This window comes from Melozone crissalis, unplaced genomic scaffold (assembly GCF_028551555.1).
Source record: "Melozone crissalis strain CALT ecotype California unplaced genomic scaffold, PUWL_Pcris_2 ptg000013l_1, whole genome shotgun sequence".
NCBI classification, from domain to species: Eukaryota; Metazoa; Chordata; class Aves; order Passeriformes; family Passerellidae; genus Melozone; species Melozone crissalis.
In genome coordinates, this window is record NW_026535791.1 from 58,882,576 (window position 1) to 58,906,303 (window position 23,728).

The 23,728-nt window shown below is 37.8% G+C and overlaps 2 protein-coding genes across 2 annotated transcripts in view; one reads left to right on the forward strand and one right to left on the reverse strand.

Annotated features, from left to right (window-relative positions):
* Positions 1-2,531, reverse strand: part of CTPS2 (CTP synthase 2) — a 58,858-nt gene extending 56,327 nt beyond the window's left edge. The window contains exons 1-2 of the mRNA XM_054271661.1: positions 2,480-2,531; positions 890-1,095 (exon numbers count right to left, since the gene is read on the reverse strand). Coding sequence (XP_054127636.1) covers positions 890-1,073 — 184 coding nt within the window. The 5' untranslated portion in view covers positions 1,074-1,095; positions 2,480-2,531. The remainder of the gene's footprint in view (positions 1-889; positions 1,096-2,479) is intronic.
* A 316-nt stretch (positions 2,532-2,847) lies between these two features.
* SYAP1 (synapse associated protein 1) lies at positions 2,848-22,367 on the forward strand. The gene is made up of 9 exons (XM_054271823.1): positions 2,848-3,075; positions 6,203-6,321; positions 8,568-8,634; positions 10,042-10,115; positions 10,408-10,547; positions 12,514-12,659; positions 16,594-16,652; positions 17,598-17,742; positions 19,248-22,367. The coding sequence occupies exons 1-9, from the start codon at positions 2,874-2,876 to the stop codon at positions 19,373-19,375; spliced, it is 1,080 nt and encodes a 359-aa protein (XP_054127798.1). The 5' UTR covers positions 2,848-2,873; the 3' UTR covers positions 19,376-22,367.
* Positions 22,368-23,728: the final 1,361 nt, after the last annotated feature.

Consider the following 23,728-nt stretch of genomic DNA (forward strand, 5'->3'; position numbering starts at 1 on the left):
GTGTTTCACTATAAATTCTCGTTGATTGGATCTATTTTAAAGATTGAGGCTTCAATTAGGAGTAAAGTTATGATGAAGAAAAATGCTTCTTCAAACATCATCACCATTTCTGAACTGGTTGCTTCATCCATGCCCACAACAAGGGTTATTTCTGACCCTGAAAAATCCACTTAAAATACCCTTCAGGTTCACACTTTTCTCAGCCCTCTAAAGAGTCTCTAAATTCTGAACTCAACTCACTAGATCTTGAGCTAAGGCTGAAAAACTCTTCAGAAAAACTGTAAATATTTTGCCATGACCCAATAAAATCAATGGCAAAACAAATTACATGATTAATGCAGAAAAAAAAAATGGACTACAGGAATGTATATTCCACCAAAGTACAACACTCCACTTTAATGAACTTAGGTTCTCTAAGCTTCACTAATGTTTTTGAATAATTTTTTTTTTTACTAAAATGAGAACTTAAGCTAACTCTCATGAAGGCACTTACATTAGAAGGCCCTGATACCCAGAGAAAAGCATTCTCAAGCAACTCTTAAGAACTTAAGTTTCAAGCAAGTTTCATAGCACTGTTTAAAAGGGGTTTTTAATCAAGTTGAACTGAAGACAGCATTAACTGAATAAGTCTTACAGCTAGGATTTTCCCAGTGAAGAGGTATTTTAGAGAAAGGAAGTGTCTATTCATAACAGTATCTTCAAAAACACAGGCTTCTGTTTCTTAACTTAGAGCAGACAGTGTCCTTGAGAACACAGAGTAAGCAATAAACTTTCAAAATAATGATAAAACTTGTAAACACCATACTATTGGTTTTTAAAAAATAAAACCAGAACACATAATTGTAAATAAAAATGTTTATGTGAAAGAGAACAGCACTTATCTTCATACCATGTTCATATGGTGAAAAGGTTCCAGCATCTATGTTTATGTAAGGGTCAATTTTGATTGCAGTGACACGAAGACCACATGATTTCAGGATGGTGCCAATGCTGCTTGCAATGATCCCTTTGCCAATGCCTGAGATGACACCACCAGTCACCAGGATGTACTTCATTGGAAAATCAGCACACATGCACACACCTTGAGCTGGAAATCTAAAACAACAGAGATTTACTTCTGAGGAATGTACATTCATGTCTGGAAAGATCACAGACTCAATCTGCAAAGATCTAAATTGAAATGACCTGCTGCAACATACAATAAAAATGACCATCCTGGAACCTGGGAGCAGGACTCACCTCTCCCAGGTTATACACCAATCTGTAAGATAAACACTTATCTTATGCTCTAGGTCCTAATGGGGCTGATCAACATACAGAGCCAAGGTATTAATTTATGTTTCTAGATAGAAAGGGGTGCTGGGTGGCAAATCCGCAGAAGTACTACAAAACTTTTTACTATTTACATATTTTAGCAAACAGCTACAAGCTGCATTTTTCCACCCATCTGAGAGAGGATGACACGTATCTCATCTGTAAACAAATTCACATTCCATTCAGGTGGCTGTGGAAGCTAAGCACTGAACAATTTCTGACCAGTGACAGCATGGCTCACCATAAAGCAAGAACTCCAGGGCCAAGAAAATCTTTCCAATCTTTCCTTACTTAAATACCCAATTCACCCAAAACAACATGCAACAGCACTTGATCTAGTGACCCTCAATATAAATCAAAGCAGTGTGGTACTTCAGCTGCTGGTATGAAGCAGTAGATACCTAATGAACATTTTAATTCTTCTTTTTAGTATACTAAAGTAACATAAATAAGGCCTAGATCTTCAGGAGACTGAGTTCAGGAATGTAACAAGGCATGTTATCAATGCTCTTATGTTTTTGGTAATAGGAATTAATAAACGATTTGCTTGTCAATATGATTGAAAAGATGACCATAACCATTAAATGCATTTAACTCAGAAGAAAATTGAACATCAGGGATTAACTTCCCCCTGCCATTTAATTTAAATATGTAATTCTTTTAATAGCAAATACTTTAAGACTTGCACCCGACAACCTGTTTCAGGCTGTTCCTTCAGAACTCAGCCAACTTAGCTGTCAACACTAACATCATAAACATCTAAGCCATTTTCAAAGCCCTTTTCAGGAAAATAGGGGGGATAATTTCAACAACGGTATAAATCTTGAGTACACGCCACTTTAGAACCCTTAAATCTTGCTTACAGAAACCAAAATGAAATTTTTGCTGTGATTTTAGCAAAAAACAGCGATATCCCAGCAGCTTCAGGAAACGCGTTTACTTCAAACGGGTAAGGAGAACTGCAGGTGGTCTGGGAAGACACTTGTAGAAGATGAAGGAAATAGCGTTAGGGAAGAAATCATTTCGTGGAAGTGGCACACGAATTACTCTGCCCAGCCTTATCCACAGGAGCTGCCGCCTCCAGCCGGGATTTGTGGGCGCTGCGCCCCGGACGCGCTGCGCGGCGGGAGCGCTCGGGCAGAGCAGGGAGAGGCCTCAGACTTACGTAGGTGTTACAGGCGGCCGCTCCGAGCGGAGCCCGGCAGCGCAGAGCAGGAGAGCCCGCCGCGGGAGAGCCCAGCCCGGCGGGGCGGGGGCGGCACCTGCCCAGGGCGGGGGCACAGCTCCTGCAGGCACCGCGCCTCCCAGCGCAGCCCGGCAACACGCGGGGGGCCGGGGACAGCGACAGCCCCGCTGGGCACAGCCCGGCCGAGACCGCCCCGCTGGGCACTCCCCGGTGCCTCAGGCGCCTCAGGTACCGAGAGCCCCGCGCCGCCCGCACCGCCCCTGCCGGCACCGCCTCCCGGCGGAAGTGGCGCACGCGGAAGCCGCGCTCAGCGCCGCCGCCCGGGTTCCGCAGCAGCGCCGGGCCGGCCGAGCGCCGCCGCCGCCCCTGAGCCATGTTGCGCGGCCTGGGCAGCTGGCTGGGGCTGGAGCGGGCGGGCGAGGAGCAGCTGCTGCCCGCCGGCAAGAGGAGCGGCCCCGCCGAGCAGGAGCGTGAGGAGGAGGAGGAGGAGGCAGGGCCGGCCGGGCAGGAGCAGGAGCAGGGCGAGCTGCAGGGGGACTCGGAGGCGCTGCTCAGCCAGGCCAAGGGATTCGGCAGTGAGTGTGTGGGGGCTGCCTGCTTTCAAATATGAGCTAAGGAAACAAGACTGCAAAGGGCCTTTCGATTATCGCCTCCTTCAGAGCGTTTCTTAAGTATCTGCTCTGTTGGCACTGTGGGAGGAGGTCTGTGTGTAGAGAGAATAGATATGTCTACGTAATGTACTACGTGGATTGCACTGTGGGCATTTGTGGGTTTTTTTCATAAGAAAATAATGAGGTTTGATGATTTTGTTGAACATGTCTGCAGTCTTAGACTCACAGAATGGTTTGGGTTAGAAAGGACCTTAAAGATAATCGCATTCCAACCCCCCTGCCATGGGCACCTTTTGCTAGACCCGGCTTAAAGCCCCATCCAGCCTGGCCTTGAACGCAGCTGGGGATGGGGAAAGCTGTAACTTGCTATAAGTAAAATCCCTACTTTGCTGTAGTGAATTCTTGGATAAAATTAATCCACAGTATAGACCTATACTCGTTACTAAAGGATTTTTTTAAGGAAAGGGCTTTAGGTTTTTTAAAATTGATGCTCTGAAATTCTGGATCAATATCATCTGAGAGGTTAATCTGAGCTGGTTCTTTACTGTCCATTGTCTTGGGCAGCCAGAACTGCAGCAGTTCAGTCTGTGTAGTCTGGTCAAATACCTGTCTTGTTGTGGTAAATTGATACTAACCTGCTGCTGACTCTGATTGTTCCAATCTGCAGATCACCCTGATTGTTCAGGAAGGATAAAGTTTCTGGGGAAGAATAAGTATTGACTATTATCTATATAAAGATCCATCCCATAACTTGCTCTGTAAATGAAATTTTGGTTTAGTGGTCAATGGGTCCATTGTTTGTGACACCAGAATAGATTGTGGTGGAAAGGCTTTCTTGCTGTTTTAACACATAATCCTAGAAACCTCTGCATGGTAAACAACCTGGGTGGCTGTTTAAAAAGAATGTCCTGGCAGATAAAGAATTTTACTGGTAAAACTGAAGCTTTATAGACATTATTTTTGCTCATTATCATGACATTACAGAAATTATGAGCGTTTTGCCAATGTGAACTAATAATAGAAGTATTGCTAGATACATATTCTTAATACATGTGTACACTTGTAAGATGAAAGATGGGTTTCTTAGTCATTTGGAAGTGTTATTTTCACCACTCTTCTTATTTTTCTGAGGCTAAGTACCACCCCTTCTGCAATTTTATAGGTACCTTAGTTCAAAAGAATATTTGCCCTTAATGGAAGTAAAAAGTATTTTGCTCTTCAGCACGGGTTCACTTTGTGCCGTAATGCCAGAATGTCACCAGACAGCAAATGCCTCTGCACATTCTGCATCTAAAACAATTGCAGAGAGGAGAGGTTCCAGGGACACATGAAACAGCCAATAAAAGCTGGTGGGCAGTAACCAGTTCAGTAGGTTGCTGCTTCCTCTACTCTCATAAGGGGAATAATGTATGTCTATGTCTAAAATGTAGAACTTTGCCTTTTTTTATACCCGAATCATGTGATGGGTTATAAAGCCTGATAACAGATACAAAATATGCTAGTAAGTTGAAGGATGTTTGGTTACAACCATTGTGACTTGTAAGCGAAAGTTACATATAAAAATTTGTCTTAAGGCTTGGCTAGACCTCTGCATATTTTGGTATTGATTTGCTGATATCATTACAAGAGGACATTTTATCTACCACAAAGCATAGTCAGCTTTCCAAGAGGTGACATCAGTGTTCCAAAGTAACTCATTCTACCAGTGGCTAACAACCATGTGTTAAAGGAACTTTTCTTAACTTTTTTATTATAAGATTATTTTTTTACATTTATAACTCAAAGGGAAACTGGATTTTTTGAGAGTTCTTGAGAAGGAGGGTGGTCTTTTGTTTGAAACAGAGGACCTGGGTTTTGGTGGAGTTTGTTTGTTTTGGGGATTTTTTTGGTTAGTTGTTTGATTTTTTATTTTTTTTTTTTGGACAACCCCCTGTATAGAAGTCAAAGGTGATTTTCTGGAGTAACTGAAATATGTGACTACTATTGAGCTGATGACCAAGCAGCACCCCCAGATCTTTTCTGCAGGGCTGCTCTCCAGACACTCCTCTCCCAATTTATATTCATTCCACATGAAGAATCCAGCATGTATTCCAGAAATTTATTGTGAAATTTCATGCCATTGATGTTTGCCTAGGAGTTCCTATCTAGATCCCTCTGCAAGTATTTTATTTCCTGTGGCACTGACACAATGTGTGCACTACAACTGAGGCACTGCAGTTGCAATGCAGCCATTTGGGTATAATTAAGTACTTGTGACATCATGCTAGCTGAGAAGCAGCACCAATGGCTTAAAATCACTTGTCTCTAAGCTGGTTTCTGAAGGGTTATGATATAGATCTGGCTTCTTGCAAGTTTGTTCTCCCTAATTAAAATAGAATAGTACAATGCAGATGGCCATGCTATGTGTATGTGGTTCTTTCCCTGACACCTCTCTTCACTTCAGCACTGCTAATACAAAGAATGTGAGTCTTTGAGAATAGTCTTCATTGCTGTTCTGACACTGAATATTTTCAGAAAATATGTCTCAGGGTGATCAGGGCCACAGTGATTTTCTCTTCCTAGAGGAAGACAGTGCAAAATAAATAAGAGCAAACATCAACAACAAGCTTCTATGCTAAGACTTTTAAAGGTGTTACCTGCCTGAATTTTTTCATGATTTGCTGCCTTAGTGTATAAGAATTTATTGAGCATGTTGATTTTCTTAAAACATATAATTATGTTTTAACACTGTGGCTAAGTTACTTTATGGCTTAATGCCTCCAAAATACTTATATAAAATCAGGAAAGACACATAGCTTCAGAAAACTCATTGGAAAGGAGTATTTCAAGGACCTTAGCAATGTTTGATTTAGTAAACAAGGTTTGTGTACAATTTGTAAATATTAATTTACAGAAAGTTGAGATCATCATTAAAGAATATAAACTAGAAAAGGATAAATAGAATTTTAGGAGTTTTTTGTAGGCCAGAAGCTGGGTTAAGTTATTTTGAAAGAAACTTTTAAATGTCTAAAGAGAAGATAAAATAAATGTAGGAAGAGAACTGGATGTAAAGAAATCTATTCTCAGGTCTTTGGTTTTTTGTTTGTGAAAGGTTACCTCTTCAATTTTGCCTCTGCTGCTACAAAAAAGATATCTGAGTCTGTTGCTGAAACAGCCCAGACAATAAAGAAGTCTGTAGAAGAAGGAAAAATTGACAGTATCATCGATAAGGTAATTTATTTCTAGACACTTGATCTGAAATATCTGTTTGCTTACCATTGTTACAACATGTGGCATATCTGGCATTTGATAACATTTCTTTAAACTGTCTTTAGATATTATGTCTTTCAAGAGATACACTGCATCTCTTGTCGCGATGAATGATGTGACTGAAATGTTTATACATGGTAGAGTTTCCAAAAAATGGTCACCCTGCTTTTCTCAATGCTGCACCCGTGTTTGTTCACTTCCTTTAGGATGTTGATAGACTGGAGAAAGATCAGAAGAAAATACGAAAAATGCTGATAGGTGGAAGGGCTGGAAGAATTTGAGACAGGCATTTGGAGAATGTCTGTCCCAAGATGTCTGGACTGGTTTCTTTTTGCCCAACAGCTTATTTAGTTGGAAAAAGCAATGAGGTAGCTTGCACTTTAAAGGCAGAAGTCAAAATTAGCTTGGCATTGTATATATTGTATCCTAGGACCTGGGTTATACGGGTACAGCTCCTTAAGAACCAGTGAGCTAATAAAACACTTTGTTACTGTCCTGTTCTTCTCCCCACCCTGACCCTGCCCTCTTCTTGCCCACTCTGTTCCTGTCAGCTGCAGCTGCTTAACTTGTGCCAGCAAGTGTTCTTCCAGTGCTTCAAGCCACAAACCTGGCAGAAGGAAAAGAAAAAAAGAAAAAGGCAGCAATAAGTGCCATGAAGTGTTCTGTGTTTGCTGTTGAGAGTATCTGGGAAGGGAAGGGAAAGGGAACTGGTCAAAACCATCCCAGCAGTAGTGGGACTGTGCATCCAGGAGTGTCTGACACAGCAAACCCCTTTTCCTGCTCCTGTCTCTCAGACAGCGCTTCTGGGGAACTACAGCATTGCCTGTTTATTGTTTAATACAACAGAATCCTATTTCTTGATATAGTTAGTTTTCAGGTTGTCTTCCATCTAATCAATTTCTATTGTGATCACATTTTACATTTTGTCTTCAGTTTTCATAGACATTTGTCTATATAATAACAGCAAAGATCTGTTTCCTTCTACAGTAATATCAGAGTCTAATGTAGTATTGATCTACATCAAAGGGGAAAAATCAATTAACAAGGTTATTTGTTAATTTAATACACTAATAATAATGCTCCTGAGAAACTGTAGCCAAGTACCTACAGTATATTTTATGCCAAAAATACAACTTTCTTTTATTTTAAATGTTTTAGAGTAATATGAATTCCCTGTTTCAATTAATCAGTATTACATACAGGAGAAACAGGATTATACCTGTATCATCATAAAGCTTTCTTCTTATACCATATAAATTATTTTATTCCATAAGTAGAAAAAAATTAACATAATTTTAAAGCAGAAGGAACCACAATAATCTGTTTATATAAGTGACATTACTATAGGTCTTTCACTGATAGTAATCTTAAACTGAAATACTGGGTCACTGAAGAAAAAAAGTAGTAAGGAATTTATCAGGATTAAACTTGAAGACTTCTGTGCATTTTGGCAACTTGTTAATACATAGACCTCATCACATAAAAGTTGTATTTTTGTGAGTGGTTTAAGTATTCATTTCTAGCTTCATCTTTTTTGTTTCTGCTTTCAACCACAGAACATTTGCATTCTTAGCTCTAGATTATGGCATACTGAATTCTGAGACCATTCTCCATTTTTTAAATTCTAATTTCAATATAGAATATTTCTAAACATGATTTTTTAAAATGAAAAATTGTCAACAGTATAAGTGGAGAAGCTATTTTGTTTCAGCTAAGCAAGTGTTCTGAAATGCAACTTTACAATTTTGAAAGCCCAGTTTCTTGCTATGGATATATTTCTTAGGCAGCTCTTGAAACTTCTGAAAGGCCAAGAGTATCTCAAAGTGTTAGTGCTTTAAAAACATGTTTAAAAAAGTCTAAACAGTCTGTGTTGGCTGTGTTTTATATGGTGAGACAGTAAGTGGATGTGCATAGTATACCAATGTTCAAATTATCAGCTAAGATTTCCCTTATTTTTTTCCTTGTCCCCTGAAATTCATAAAACTGTAAATATAATTTTGAAAGCATACACAATAGTTTTAAATGCAAAATCAAATGTTTCAGTAAAAGGAAGTGTATGGTTGACACAAAACACCTTAACTAAAAGGAAGAGCCACCATGGATATAAGAATATGCACTGTATTTGAAAGCACTTTCTGACTGAACATAAAACAAGAAGATTGATTTTTAATTTTTTTTTAATTGTGTTTCCCTAATTTTTATTTTAGACAATTATTGGAGATTTTCAGAAGGAACAGAAGAAATTTGTCCAAGAGCAGCAAACCAAAAAATCAGGTAATGTATGCTTTTTTTGATGATGTCTAACATCACATAAGTGAAACCTTGCTGAAAGCTGGATAATTGAGCTGTATCTAAAACTAATCTATCAAAACACTATTTCATTAAATACATTATGACAGAACTTAATGCTTGTGGTGGAATAGGAAGATTGTATTTTTAAGTGAGGTTAGTGTTACATTATGTAGTTGGTTTAGATTTGCTTTTCAACCAAATTCTGCTTTGTGAAATAATCTCAAAGATCACATCAGCAAAGTTGTTTTCTCACGTTGTGTTTCATCATTGACTTTTATTTTTTTTAATGTGTTATCTGAATGCAATAATTTCTGACAATTTGAGTATGTAGTGTCTCTGTTAATCTTTAAAATGAGCTGGTTTTAATGGATTGTGATAAAATTTTTCATGGTGTTTTTAGTCAGTATGTTAGTTCAGTTTCTTCTTGCAAGATTGTTTATGGGATTGTGTTGTCTGTATTTCTGTCTTTTTGTCTGTTAGTAAACTTGGGATTCTCTTAATCTATTTCTAAAAGCTTCATGAAAATAGGTAGCTAGATTGGCCAAAGGAGGAGTGACAGGTGGCCTGACTGAAAGAAGGATCAGCATCTGATGTGGATCCATGTGGGTGAAAGATCTTGCTGATATCAGCTGCACAGGCAAATAAGTGCTGTTAGTTTAAGGGCACAAGAGTTGTCTGCTACAGATGCCTCAAATTGTCTCGGTAGGCTGAATTTGCATTGGCAGTGGAGAGATTGATAAATATCTATACATCTATAATAGTTTATTTTCCTCTCTGTACAGCCCAAAGAACTGTTTTGAAAGTATTGGCAATAACAACAAAGACCAGCTGAACTGGAGTAGACTTACTCAGTGTATAACAGGTTGTAATTCGTAACAAATTTATAACATTTTTCTCCATTGTTAAAGAATTCCTGTCTTCTGGGTGTAAGTTATTTTGCAAACTTAATTTAGAAAAAATTTTAAATCCACAAGATTCCAGATCCACACATTTTAAGTGGATCTGGAAATACTTTTTGCAGGCACTTTAACCAGTTATGCAGCACTACTTCAGTAGCTAAACTAAGAGGCACCAAATTCTGACTGGTGCATGCTGCAAAGAAATCCCCACAGATTTATTTTTACAATTACAGAGATCAGCAACTATTTAGTTGTTGTTTTGTTTGTTTGGGGTTTTTTACCTCTGATAAGCAAAGATCTATTCCTAGGGTTTCTCTCTCACACCAGGAACTTAGGAAAAAGACACAATGACTTGGCCAATGAGTGTAACTGTGACACAATGATGTAACTCTGCTTACTTTTGTGACAGTTACCTTATATAAGGTCTGTTATTTGGAGTGGGTTTTTTTCAAGTAATATACATGAATTGTCTTTGTCCTTTCAATACTAGAAGCAGCAGTGCCTCCCTGGGTAGACAGCAATGAAGAAGAGACAATTCAACAACAGATACTGGCTTTATCAGCAGTAAGTATTTAATTTCCTGTAATATTTGCAATTTTCTCGTGGAGAAATTTAAACTACTGGGTTTTTTAAGTAAGTTTATTAAATGATGTGTTTTCAAGATACTTTTAATATGTCCATCACCACACGAACCATGTGCAAGAGTAAATAGCTCTTATCACTTACAACTTGACCCAAGCAGATTCTCAATATAGGTTTTATTTTTATAAAGGCTTTACAGATTGCTGCTCTTGTGTGTGAAATATGGTGTCCTTTTTCTGATATCATTTAATGGTTATAAATATGTTCTTCAAAGGATAAACGGAATTTTCTGCGGGATCCCCCAGCAGGTGTGCAGTTTCATTTTGACTTTGATCAAATGTACCCTGTTGCACTGGTCATGTTACAAGAAGATGAGCTTCTCAATAGGATGAGGTTTGACCTTGTTCCCAAACAGTAAGTAACTTCTTCTGGTAACTGTACCATCATGCTTTTAATGTGTCTGTAAATACTCATAAATTATTTTTTGTTCCTTTCACTTCCTTCAGTCTTTATGTTCTTCCAATATACATATATTGTGTACATATATTTCTATGCTAGTATCTAAGACATGCAATATTGCACATGCATTGCAGTGCAATTTGCAATTTGAGGTAAGAAAAAAAGTATTTGTGAGACAGAACTAGTAAGGACCTGTTGACTTAAGTATGGGAGAGGTCCTCAGTATTACCATGTCCAGTGTGCTAAATTTTATGATTTTTTTTTTTCAAAGAAAGGTAAAGGCAACAATCAAAATGTTCAGATCTGTTGGTGTAACTGACATCCCAGACAGGTGATTACAGATAGTCAGAGACTGCCCCTGGAGAAATGGTAATAGAATGCGTCACAAAAAAGCAGCAATGCAAACAAGAAAAACTGGATTTAGATAGGAAATGGGAAAAGCTCTGTGTTGCAGAGCTTTATTCTGGAGCTGTTGTTCCTTGTCCAGTCCCAGACTCTGTTCCTAACACTTATTTCTCAACTCATCTTTGCATTTAAGGGAGAGTTCCCAACATTATTCTTCTTGTCTAAGGATGAAAATGGAAAGAAAATCTTTCCTTGCAACATTTTCTGTCTTAAATCTCTATGACGGTGTTCACAGGGGTCTTAGTTTGAGGGAAGAGACGAGGATCTGACTCCATGTTTCAGAAGGCTTGATTTATTATTTTATTATATATATTACATTAAAACTATACTAAAAGAATAGAAGAAAGGATTTCATCAGAAGGCTAGCTAAGAATAGAATAGAAAAGAATGATAACAAAGGCTCTGTCTCGGACTCTCTGTCTGAGCCAGCTGGGCTGTCATTGGCCATTAATTAGAAACAACCAACATGGGCCAATCACAGATGCACCTGTTGCATTCCACAGCAGCAGATAATCAATGTTTACATTTTGTTCCTGAGGCCTCTCAGCTTCTCAGGAGGAAAAAATCCTAAGGAAAGGATTTTTCATAAAAGATGTCTGCAACACTTCTCCTTTTATAAACCTTCCCAGCTCCTCATTCTGTTTACCTTCTTCTCTGTTGTTAGTTCTGAAGATCTGCCCATATTCTCTGATGCACCCATATTGTCTTCAGCCTCTGGTCATGCTAGCCTTGCCTTTTCTACAATATTGCTTAATATTTGTTTTGCCTGTTCTTAGTCTCAGTCACTGTTTGCCTGAATAGGTGTGAAGGTAACTTCATTCTTTCTCAGCCTACACGAGTTCCTCCCCACAGCTCTTGCCATTTCTGCCTTCTGTTGCCTGTGGGTTAAAATTGGGTCTTGTCTTTCTTGCTGGAGGAATTTCAGAGGGAAATGTTACCTGAGGTAGGGGATAGTCTGCCACTTACCAGAGCTAGTCACTTCCAAGATGGCAGTTTCTGGTTACTGTAGGTTCTGTGGATGTGCTGAAGGATGTGCAGATAGTGAAATAGTACTGCTGCAATCTGGGATTGGCTTCTGCCACCACAGATGTTCCAGTTCCACCTGATGTCTAGGGAAGATGTAGACAATTATAGTTTGACAATAATAGAGTGTTTGGCTCAGAGGGGAAGAGAATGGAGTTGTTTGGCTTGTTGGGTTTGTTTGCATAATTTGTCAGGAGAAATGGAACACCGTAATATTTTTCCATACCATATATTACTGCATATTGTTAAGCTTTATCTAGAGTTATAACATTACTATTATAGGTTCAATTCCATTGCAAATTGAGAGATCAGGAACTTCTAAATGATAGACTTCTTAGAATGTGTTAATGTCACAAATTTCTTTTTTAAGATTTTTCTTAAGTATCAGCTATGTCTATTCCTCTTCTCTGCATATTTAATTTTATTTCACTGCTAGATGGTAAAAGGAACCATATTCCTAATGTAATAATCAAAATCTGTTTGTTCTCTCTAGTGTAAAGGAAGAGGTATTCTGGAGAAATTATTTCTACAGGGTGTCCCTAATTAAACAGTCTGCACAACTCACAGCGCTTGCAGCTCAACAGCAAGCAGCAGGAAAGGAGGAGGGCAAAGGCAGAGAAGAGGACAGTGAACTGAAAGGTATGGGAAACGTTTGTTTTAGCACAGTTCATTCACTCAGTGTAATGCTGTTGTCTAAAATCAGAAAGAAAGAATTTTTCATTTAGTAAAAGAGAGAAGAAACATTTTTCAAACAGTATTAAAATTGATAACATAAAGAGCAATCTTTTAATGAAAGCTTTCAGTTGCACATATAATACCTATATGCATGTGCAGCATCAAATTTTCACAGTTTTTATAAGTTTAATTAATTATAATGTTTAGCAAGTACATCCAATAGGAGAAGAGTTGCCCTGTAACCCACCCTTGGATCTGCCCCATTGGAGCCCCTCCAAGGATTCTTAGCCCTATATGGTGTTATATCTACAAAGTATCTTATTATTTCAGCCCAGGTGCCAAAATCCTGCAAAGCAGGATGTCCTTGTTAGAAACTCTTTTTCTTGACCAAACAGAATTTCTCACATATTATGTGACATAATATGTGAGAATGGGTAATTAGTGTTCCAAAGTGTGAGAAAGTGCTAGAAACTATACAGCTGTTTATTCAAAATGTGCAAAGCTACAAATATATTTTTAAAAACTAAAAATCTTTAGGCATCAACAAATGTTCACTGTATACATCAGGTGCTATCACATTTTTATCCTGGATTGCCTATTAAATCAAGGCTTCTCTCACTATACTTTGTGTAGGCTGAGGAAGAGAAGGCTCCTGGTGCTTTTAAGCTGTTTTCCAGATTTCAGCCAACTTTGTTAGATGAGTGGAAGTCTCAAGAGGAGAAATGTTGTACTTGGCTTATAACAGCTCGTGGCCATTATGTCTTAGGTGTGATTTTTGGCCTGTCAGAAAGAAGTAGGAGATACCTTTGGTTCCCTTGATCAGACAACAGGCACTAGCCAACCCAGCTAGCTGGCATATGGATTGCTCTTGGCTTTTGCTCATCCTTCATGCCAAGGGTGAGTGAGTGATACAGGGGTAGAACTGCTGTGAGTGGTGTAGTGCAGGGTGTGCAAAGGCCCATAATGTATTGTGGAAACAGAAAAAAAGAGGGCCAGGAGGCTCCCTGGGATTCAACCTTGAGATAAAAAAGCTGCTTCAACAAAGCTGTCTTCAGTTACATTGATCAGTTTCTACAGGTGATTCTTACTGACCCTCTTACAAACTACTGCACCTCTTTGCATGTGACTAGATTCTGCAAGCAGGAATATCTGTGGCTTAAAGAGTATAAAGCAGTTAGTTATTGGCAGAAACACAAAAGATAACCAGTAGCTCGTTAAATCTTAGCCTAACCTAGATACACTCACTATCCCAGTAAGGCACCTGAAGGATCTTGGCAGGCTGGGTAGGCATTGAGCAGAAGGGCAAAGCTTTTTCTGCACCTTGGAATGGTTCTCATATCCATTCATATCCAATCAATAAATTGTCATCCATGAATTCCAGTAATACTTATGTCCTGTTGACACTGCTGGCCTGACTGACAGTCAGGTGATTGATTGCTGCCAAGTTAACTTCTTTTTCCTCCTCTTTGAATATATCTCTCCATGTAGGTATTTTTCCTCTTGAGTCACCATTCTTACTCGTTTTACAGACTTTTTCACGGGTCTTTTGCACAGCTTAGGTAATCTTGTGCACAGTCTGAACTGAGGTTACCCAGTCAGGCCTTAGCTGCCCATCCAAGGAGCAGAACTTTGGGATGAAGGGGAGGCTACAGATGGAATTACAAAGCTGGGCTTCCACGTTGCCCATGTGCCTTTGTTGTCAGTTTGTCTCATGCTTCTCATAGGTTTTGTTTGGAGTGTGCCTGTGTCAGCCTAGGCAAGGTCCCCTTGTAGAGTGGAAAAAGGAGTTTTCTCTGAGTAGGTTCTGCAGTAGCCTGTCCTGTCAGCATCATCATCCAAGCAATGCTGACAGAACAGGCAACTCCAGACTGTACTGTAGACCAAGAGGCACCAATTCCCACTGCTTTTATTCAGGACAGTTGTTTACTGTCCCAAAACTGTGGCTGTTATGACTGAAGTGTCTCAGCTTTGCAGGAGAGACTGCATCTGATCCTATTGAACAACAGAAATGTTGTGTTTGAGTCACCCAAACCCTTGGAAAGTACCATTCAGTCAAAGAGAAAGTTGCTGGATTCTAGTGAAATTCCCATTGTGACTAAAGCAAAACATATCTCCATTTAAAAAAAAAACCAATAAACTCCATTGTATTTTGGCCTGTTGCAGCTCTTCTACAGTTCAAACCACCAGTATGGGATATGCAGATAGATTTCCTAATGACTGCATGTTCTGTAATGGCAAAGATATATGTACCAGACTGTAGTAAATGCATGTTTTGTTTGACTCAGAAATTGCAGATTTGGCAAGCTCTGAATCATACATGATATTTTTGGTTTAACCTTTTTGAAAGTTGGATTCCCTAATTGGAGGCTAAAACTGGAAGTAATTGCCTGTTGGTAGTTCTTCATAATGTTCAGGGTTTCTTCTTAAAGCTGAGTGTCTATAAAATAGAATTGTTAGCCTTCCATTTCTGTGTCTCCTCCTTAGCTGCTATTTTCAGAAAGTTAAATAAGCATGGTTGATGGGAAAGGAAAAGAGAAGAGACAAATGGAAGAAATTCCACATTCTAGTGTAAAGAACATATAAGACCTATAACAAAATGCCAAATTCCAGCCCTTCTCTAGGTATTAGCAGCTCTATAGTTAGGGAGTAAGTCACCTTGGGATGAGAGCACACTGCAATGGAGGAGATGATGGCAGGCCTGTAGTCCAGAATGGTGCTAATGGTACATCAGTCACACCTGATGGGGACATGGCCCAGGGCAGAGCAGCTGTGTCCCACCTGCACCAGAGCAGCAGGTGGGGTCTGAGGCACCTTTCTTGAGCAGCAAACAGTTACTGCCATGTCCTGCAGCTTCCCCAGGCAGGGAATGCTGGAGCCTCTTTGGCTGCAGTGTTGGGTGCAGTGAGACTCTCTGGAGACAGGAAAGTGGAAGAAAGAGAGAAGATGGGACAGAGCAGTGGGCATTGAGTAGATGAGCTATAAAAGCAGGGACAGCTACCAATTAGGGAATGATTTTAATTAAAACTGACCTTAATTTTAAAAATTAAACACAAAGAATGAGAAATTGCTGAGTTAGCAGGAAGGATCCAGCTGGGCACCCTGTAGAAAGCAGAGCTGCAAGCTCAGAGCTGCTTTGCATGTTTAAGCAAAGAGAACTGCTAAGCAAGCACTTGACCACTACCACAGCCTCCCCTGAATGTTAACTGTTCTTGCAGCCACCTGGCTCTTCATTGTAACTCCTCTCCCCTGAGAGAGAAAAAGCTGGGGCATTCCTTTACCTGCCAGGGAAAAGATCTAACCTTGCTTGTAAACAGTCATTGTCTTCCTAGCACCGTGCTCTAATACAGAATACACACCAAGTTTTCTTAGGAAATTGAGACCGGCTTCTAGGGTTTGTTTGTCAGTGACTTCCTTTGCCTGTGTGAAAGGTAAGGCTGCAGAGCACTGTTCCCATGTGCCCTTAGGGGTGTGCATAGCACATGGGCAGTCTGGTCTGCCCAAGAGCTAACTGGCACCCATGTCAGCAGTAGAACCCAGCCAGGGGAGTTTGAAAACTTCTGTGATAGACACTGACTGGACTTCGTGAGTTTAAGTTTTAAACTTACAAGTTTATGCACTTGTAATTTTAAAGATCTTGGGATGTCCTTTTGAGGGTCAGAGGGATACTGTCTATTAAGTTTGGAGCATAATGAGGAAATGGCTTGCTAAATTTGTCTTGATTAACAGTAGAAAATTGTTTCGCTTTGTTTTTGAAAATGGTTCACCTGTGGCTAAATTCAGCCTTTAACCACAAGGATTCCTTAAAATACAGTATTTCCTTGTATACTTAACAGCTATGCAAATTAAATTACATTTTTAAATATTTAAATGTTATCTACCTTTTTTTTTCCCTTGATAGAAACAGTACGGCCAAAAACACCACCTGTTACAATAAAGCCTCAAATAAAATCACAAGAGGTAAAAATGCTGTTTTATTTTATCTGGGACTTAGTACATGAAGCTGTTCCTTAATAAGTAATTATCAACTTTTTGAGTAAGTTCTGCCATGAAACCATAATAATATAGTATCTGACAGCCCTAACCTGCTGCTGCTTTGCTGTGATAATAATTTTCAGCATATAATCTTGAAACTCATTTTTAGTAGCAGAAACAGAATTTATCTGAAGAATATTTCCCTGCACATTATGATGTGATTTTACTGTCAAGAGTGAAATTTCCAAAATGTTTGGGAGTAGAAGGTTAGCATTGCATTGAGACATGAACAGTACTTTTATAAAAATATATTTGTGTGCCATGTTCTGTCCAACTCCTCAAGCAGTAGTCAGGCTGAAGTATAAGGAATCTAAATGATGCATTGCAATAGTAACACTGTTCTATTTCACTTTTGCTTGGTACTGCAAAAGCCTTTACCTTAGACACAAAATGACCTTTGTTTATTTCTGGATTGTAAAATTGGTGCCAGAGAACACTCTTGGCAGAAGCAGAGCTGTGCATTCACTTGCAAATAATATGCAGCAGGCAAAGATTTCCAAAGAACAGTCCTCTCTTAATCTTACTTTGGTGTTACTGAATTGTGGTCAAATTTTTAATGTTTAAGTCCTGTTCTAAACCACTCTGGAGTTTATTATTGTTTCTGAAGATTACAAACTCAGAATTAAAGTTGTTAAGACAACACAAAAAGCCTAGAATGTAAACCAAATAATTTTCAGTACAGCTATCTAACATTTTTGTTCGTACAAAAATACATGTAAGGAAAATTAGCCAGTAAAGAAAAATAGTTGTGAAAGTAATGTGCTTGGCTTTTGCCAACTCTAGTTAAAAACAGTCACGTAAGTCAAAGTATGTATTGGTGACTTTTTTTACTCTGTCTGGATAAGTTTGTACTGAAGTGTCTTGTTGCAGGATGAGGAAGAGATTTCCACAAGTCCAGGTGTATCAGAATTTGTGAGTGATGCTTTTGATACCTGTAACCTGAATCAAGAAGATCTGAGAAAAGAAATGGAACAACTAGTGCTGGACAAAAAGAAAGAGACTTCAGTAGTAGAAGGTAAAGCTACTATTACCTCTGTATCTTACATAGAGCAATTCTAAGACAGGTTGATTTAAAAGAAAAAAAAAAGGCTGTAATTCAATTTAGAAAAGTAGATCTGTGAACATTTTTTCAAAAGTGTATGAAACAACCTTCAATGAGATATTGCAGAAATTAATAATCATTTTTGCCATGGTCAAACCACATCTTACACAGAATGTTAACTGTGAGGGGTTTAAATCCAAAGAATTTAACAGTTTTAGGTCACTCTTTGATGAAAGTGAGTGTGGGGTATTTTTTCTTTTTATCTCCTCCTTTGTCTTTCATAGGTTCTTCTGCATGTGAATTGTTTTCTTTAATTGACATCCTTGTAGGTAAAGTACAGTATTTGAAAGTCAGGCTCTGTTTTGTTCTTTTGGCACCAGCTAAAAAGGCAACTTTTGCACCAGACTATGAGCTTGAAGAGGCCTCTGCCTATAAAGGTTTATAGGCATTTGGAACACTTAAAATTTAACAAATAGTTTGAGAATGATGATAAGAAATTAAGTGAAGCTTATTAATTAAAATAATTCAGAAGAACTAGTATCAGTGTAAAGAGCATAAAAACAGCCTGTGAAGATGTGACTCTGGCCATAGATAATTTACTTTGACAACACTTTTATATGCAGAAGCTTATCACAAAATTTGCAGAATTTGCTTAGAATGTGCTTTGTATTTTCTTGCATCTTGCTCTTTGATTAAAGTGTTTTAATAGGTCATTAATGTGTTACTTGTTCAGAGCAATCTCAGCTGGCCTGAGCTGATTTGGACTCTGGAATTGCGTATCAGGCTGAAGCACCAGCCAGCGTGTAAAACATGAATACCCTCTCCTCCCCCACACTCCTGCCTATGATAGGCAGAGCTAATTAAAACAGAGATTAGCAACACAGGAATGCCTTCTGACTAATTTTTTGCCCTGAAGTATGAGATATGATTACCTTTAACCCTGATTAAATGAGCTTGCCAAGCTAGTGAGGAGAGTGTTTAAAATGATAGTGAGGAGAGTACCTTTTTTGTTTTAAACCAGCCACAGTATTTGACTTGATTTCTTTTTTCTGTAACAGTATATCCACACTTTTACAAACTTTATTTTTTTTTTTATGGGAATTTAAAATTGTAAAGGGAGATTCAGTTGAAAGCAGAGTGAAAGATTGTAGAAAATGATCTTGCAAAGGGACACTCATAATGACTTAGCTGTGTATTTGCTGTTCATATCTTTATTAAAGTATGCATATATTAATTAATATGTGTATTAATTAATTAAAATATTTAATTTAATTTTTTAAAAAGGAACTTCAGAAATTTCACCTTCCTATTTGTGATCAATAAGAAGGTGAAATTTCTGAAGTTCCTTTTGTTTCTAAAGAGAATAATCCATAAAGTTTAGAGGATATAAGAGAGATTCAGTGCAAATATATCTAGTTTTATATAAATAAGCAACATACATTATCTGTTAAATTCTTACACATCTTTTTCTCTTTTAGAAGAAACTGCTGATTGGGAAAAGGAATTACAACAAGAGCTTCAAGAGTATGAGGTGGTGACAGAATCAGAAAAGCGTGATGAAAACTGGGATAAAGAAATAGAAGAAATGCTGCAAGAAGAAAATTAAACGTTTTCACAAAATCACTATAACCCAAAGCTCTTTTGGAGGACTGACATGGATTTCTGCTTTCATATTTTGCTTACAAAAATATCTTCAGAAGACATAAAAGAATCTAAAGTCATTATAATTCCATATGGGAATACAACCAGTATATCTGTTCTTTATATGAGCAGTTTCTGAACTTCTATATTCTTCAAAAGAAAAAAAAGAGGAGGCAGATACTGCAGGTTATAATTAAAAGTGATAACATTAATACATGAAGCAGTGGTTCAGTTTGAGGCATTTTTAGGTGATCAAGAAGCTCTTCGAAGAGATTTCTAAATCTAAGAATTGCAATTTTTTTTTTGTCCACAGCCTTCTGTTTGGGATGTAAAAATGGATGTTGTAAGTAACTTAGTCCTTGACAACAATTCTCTCTTGATATTTGCACTCTGATTCCTGTATAATCTGTAAATGTGTACTGTTTTTAAGGTACTTATAGTTGGTAGATTTCACATGTATTTAACTTCCTTCATGTATGTAGCCAAAGAAATTATAGAAAACCCTATTGAATAACTTTCAAGGATTTGGTAAAACAAAACTAATGCAGAATCCAAAAGAAGCTGATTATTTATCAGTCAGACAGCAAACATTTAAGCATTTAAATTAGTAGAGTTAGTAACTGCTTGAATTAAATTTGGGGTTGTTAATCATATTGAGATACTGCCTTTCCCCACAGAGAGAAATGGTTTAATGCATTCTTTCTGCAGAAGGCTGTTATGTTTCCATTTAATTTTACTGTCTTAGCTGAGAGCAAATTAAATGCTTCTCTTTAATTTTAAGTGCTGAAACATTTATGTGAAAACTTTCACTGGTTTGGATATCTTTATTAAATATTGTAAATATGTATAAGATTGGCTCATTTGTTTGGAAGGAGGGCACTGAGGAGCGAATTATGCTTCAGACACAAATTTTAAAAATACACTTTTTCACAGTGCTTAAGACATAGAATTTAAATTTTAAAATAGGGGTTTTTTCTCTAAAAGGTTTTTGATTCTTCATAGGCATCTGGGTGTTTCCTGTGGTTATACCATTAAGTCAGTGTCTTTATATATAGATAAATTAAAATTTTATGTTTAGTTTGTCATCTATTTCATAAACTCCTATGACAAAGCATTAATGAAATTCCAAATACAAAGGAAAATGGGTAAAATTAAGTAGGTCGGAGCCATTAAGCACAATTGAATTATAGGCATGTTACATACAGTAAGCTCTGTCTTAATGCCATAATTCTGCAGAAGACTTTTGTAAAGAGACTGAAGAGATTATAGCTGTAATTACTCAGTCAATATTCATCCCGTGGGAAATGAAAAGAGCTAAGTAGTTTCCACTGCTGTTACTGTAAGAAAGGAATATTTTAAATTGTCTCCATTAGCAACTTGGACAGAAAGTTCTCCTCTATTTCTCGTTATGGAAAAGGAATTGTTTTAAACCTGCATACATTTGGCTTCTCAAATTAATTCATTGCCATATACTTTCTCAGCTTCAAACCATTTTAAGCACAATTTGTATTTTTCTAGTGTTTTTCACTTAGTTTACAGACATGAGGTAAGTCACGGTAAATAAGATGTACTTAAGGAGCTTTTATATCTGGGATTAATTAAAGATGATAGAAGTTAAATCTCTTATACTCATAAAAGTAAGTATTCACAGCTCAGTGGTTACTCCTGCCAAACACAACTGCTGTAGATTTAAGCTGGAGGTATTAGGAGCTATCTACTGTACAGTTTGACATGGCACCTTCTAAAAAGATGGGTAGTTCTATTCTGATAGTGGCAAATATTCCCTGGATCACTGAGAGCGCCAGAATCACTGCTCCAAAAGTCTGCTTTCCTAAAAACAAGCCTGATCATTCCTAATGTTTTCAGATGTATGATGGCCTTATTTGCATGGGGCTTGTACATCAAGCCTCATCTTTCTTTTCATGTTAGCATAACCTGTATAGTGGTCATAGATATTAAATTCCATTTCTCATAAAAGATGGTTCCTTCATATAAAACGCTCATTTTTCCCTTTTGTGTGAAAAGCAATTATATCTATAAAATAAAAGAAACCAACCCACTGCTTAAATTTGCATTTAAAAAAGACAATAATGTAGCAAGACTGAATCTGACTTGAGCTCTGATATTTAAAGTCTCTTATCAAAAGTCATATTAATATTTTCAAATCTGGGTATCTGGTTTTAAACTGGAAAACTGAAGTAAATTCTCCATAATCCTGCAGTTTTCAGGCCCGGCCTATGACTTTCATTTAGTGCTACAAGTGCCTATCAATTCTTATTGTGCATGGGAAGAGGGAAAGTTTCTGCATTCCGCTTGCCATGGTGGAGGAGCACAGGCAAACCTTTTCATGTTCGTGGTGAATTTTGCATGCCTTTGTACCCAAATGTGTCATATTAGTATATTACATAAGCAAGTGTGTGTAATCTTTTCTTAACAAAAGGTTACAAAATCAGAAGCACTGGGATAGTACAGTGCATCCCAGCAAAACAGTGCTACAAAATGAAACCAAAAATGAATGTAAATAACATCATCCTGTGGATACAGTGTGATAGAAAGTACAGTTATTCAAAACATTGAGAAGAAGCTCTCTTGGAAGATAAACTTGCAGATTTTTTTAATTAACTTTTGGGAAACAGGGCAAAGATCACCCAGGAATTATGTAGGTTAGCTTAGAATAGCTCTGAGATACCAGCATTTCCACTTATTCTGTGCACTGAACAATCATTTTCAACTATTAGTTTATAATTCCAGTTGCTATTAGTTAATACCTGTATGAAATTTTAAAAATTTAATAATCTGTCCTGGAAGAAGAGGAAAGATTGTCAAATCTGGAAATAAGAAAAGTGTAGGGAAAAGTTCCCCTATGTTTTTATGTGATCACTTACAGATGATCTGTTATCAAAGTTAATCAAAGCTTTCAGTTTCCTGAATTGTTCTAGTAAACCTCTAGTTTTTTTATTTTTTTGTCTCAGTATTTTTTTCCTTGCTGTTTGGTGATCTTGGTGGTTGGTGGGGTGATTTATGTCGTATTGAAGTGCAGGATGTCAATTTTACCCTTGTGCATTTAAATAACCCTGTGTGCCGGAGTGTGTTGCTGGACTGTGAGATGCATCCTTGAACTGTTGGCCACTCACATATTATTGACTTTTACCTTGCAATATCTATTGATAGAAAGGAGCAAAGTGTGTCTGGTTACTTCTCTGGGCAGTGCCAAGCAGTAGCAGCTGCTTCAGGCCCTCAGTCCCGGGGCTGTGTCAGGAATGTGGCTGTACCATTGATGCCTTTTTCTCTGGTCCTAAAAATATGAGCCAGACACAGTTAGGGTGATAAAAAAGGGTTTTATATAAATCTTTTATAGAAGGATCCTCAGGTGCACGGCTGGTTTGGTGGAAAACACTGAACATGCATGCCCTGTGTGACGTGTGTACAATTTTTATAGATTTTGTAAATTGGCATACCTGACAAGAGCCCTGCAATTAGCAACTGACCTGGTGAAGTAATCCCCCCAGCTCTAGTACCTTCTAAATTCTCCCCACCTTCAGTGGGGACCAGGCCCTGTTTACAAAAATATGTCTCAAAAAGCTGTTTTCAACCTTGGTTTCTAAGGACAACCAAGACAGCATAGGGATCCAGGAACTTGTTTTGTTTGCCTGCCTAGGAAAATGCTGAAGCTAAGCTACAATAAGAAGCTACAAATATATGTGTAAAGAATACAGACAGTATATAAAAGAAAAAAAGGTAAAAACCAAAACCATTTACCACCCTGATAATGGTCTGGGTTTCAATTCAGCAGAAGTCAACAGGATGTATTCTCTGGCCTGACACTCTTATGTCTCAGTAAGAGCTGAGTGATAGGTCTGTAACAGCAGTACAGTAGCCTAGCCTTAAATAACATTACCCATCAGTAGATTTTCCTTCCAAAATACTAATTTCCAATGCTTTTCTCCTTTGTTTTAAATATGTGGATTGTTTGTGTGTGTTAGATCGTCATTCTAATTTTTTTTTAACAAAATGGCAAGTCAATTGATTTCTTGCTATATTTCCTGTATCTATTACAGTTAATGATGGAGAAAACAAAAATTTCTACAAAAATATCAGAAGACCTGCGTGGCTCTGTTTTATTCTCAGTACAGCCCAGCATTTCTTATTGATAGATCAAGACCATGCATATATATAAATGCAAACCCATATGTATTATAGTGTCTAAATATATTAAAGAAATTATCATGTACTTTTCAGCTGTTACTTTGAACTAGATACCATTGAAAGACAAAGTACAACCAAAATAATTAGCATTAGTGTGTCACACTGGTATTTA

Coding starts and splice junctions, on each gene's coding strand:
- SYAP1 (XM_054271823.1), top strand. CDS start 2,874: ATGTTGCGCGGCCTGGGCAGCTGGCTGGGGCTGGAGCGGGCGGGCGAG. Junction 10,116..10,407: donor AGATACTGGCTTTATCAGCA/GTAAGTATTTAA, acceptor TGTTCTTCAAAG/GATAAACGGAATTTTCTGCG. Junction 12,660..16,593: donor AGAGGACAGTGAACTGAAAG/GTATGGGAAACG, acceptor TTCCCTTGATAG/AAACAGTACGGCCAAAAACA.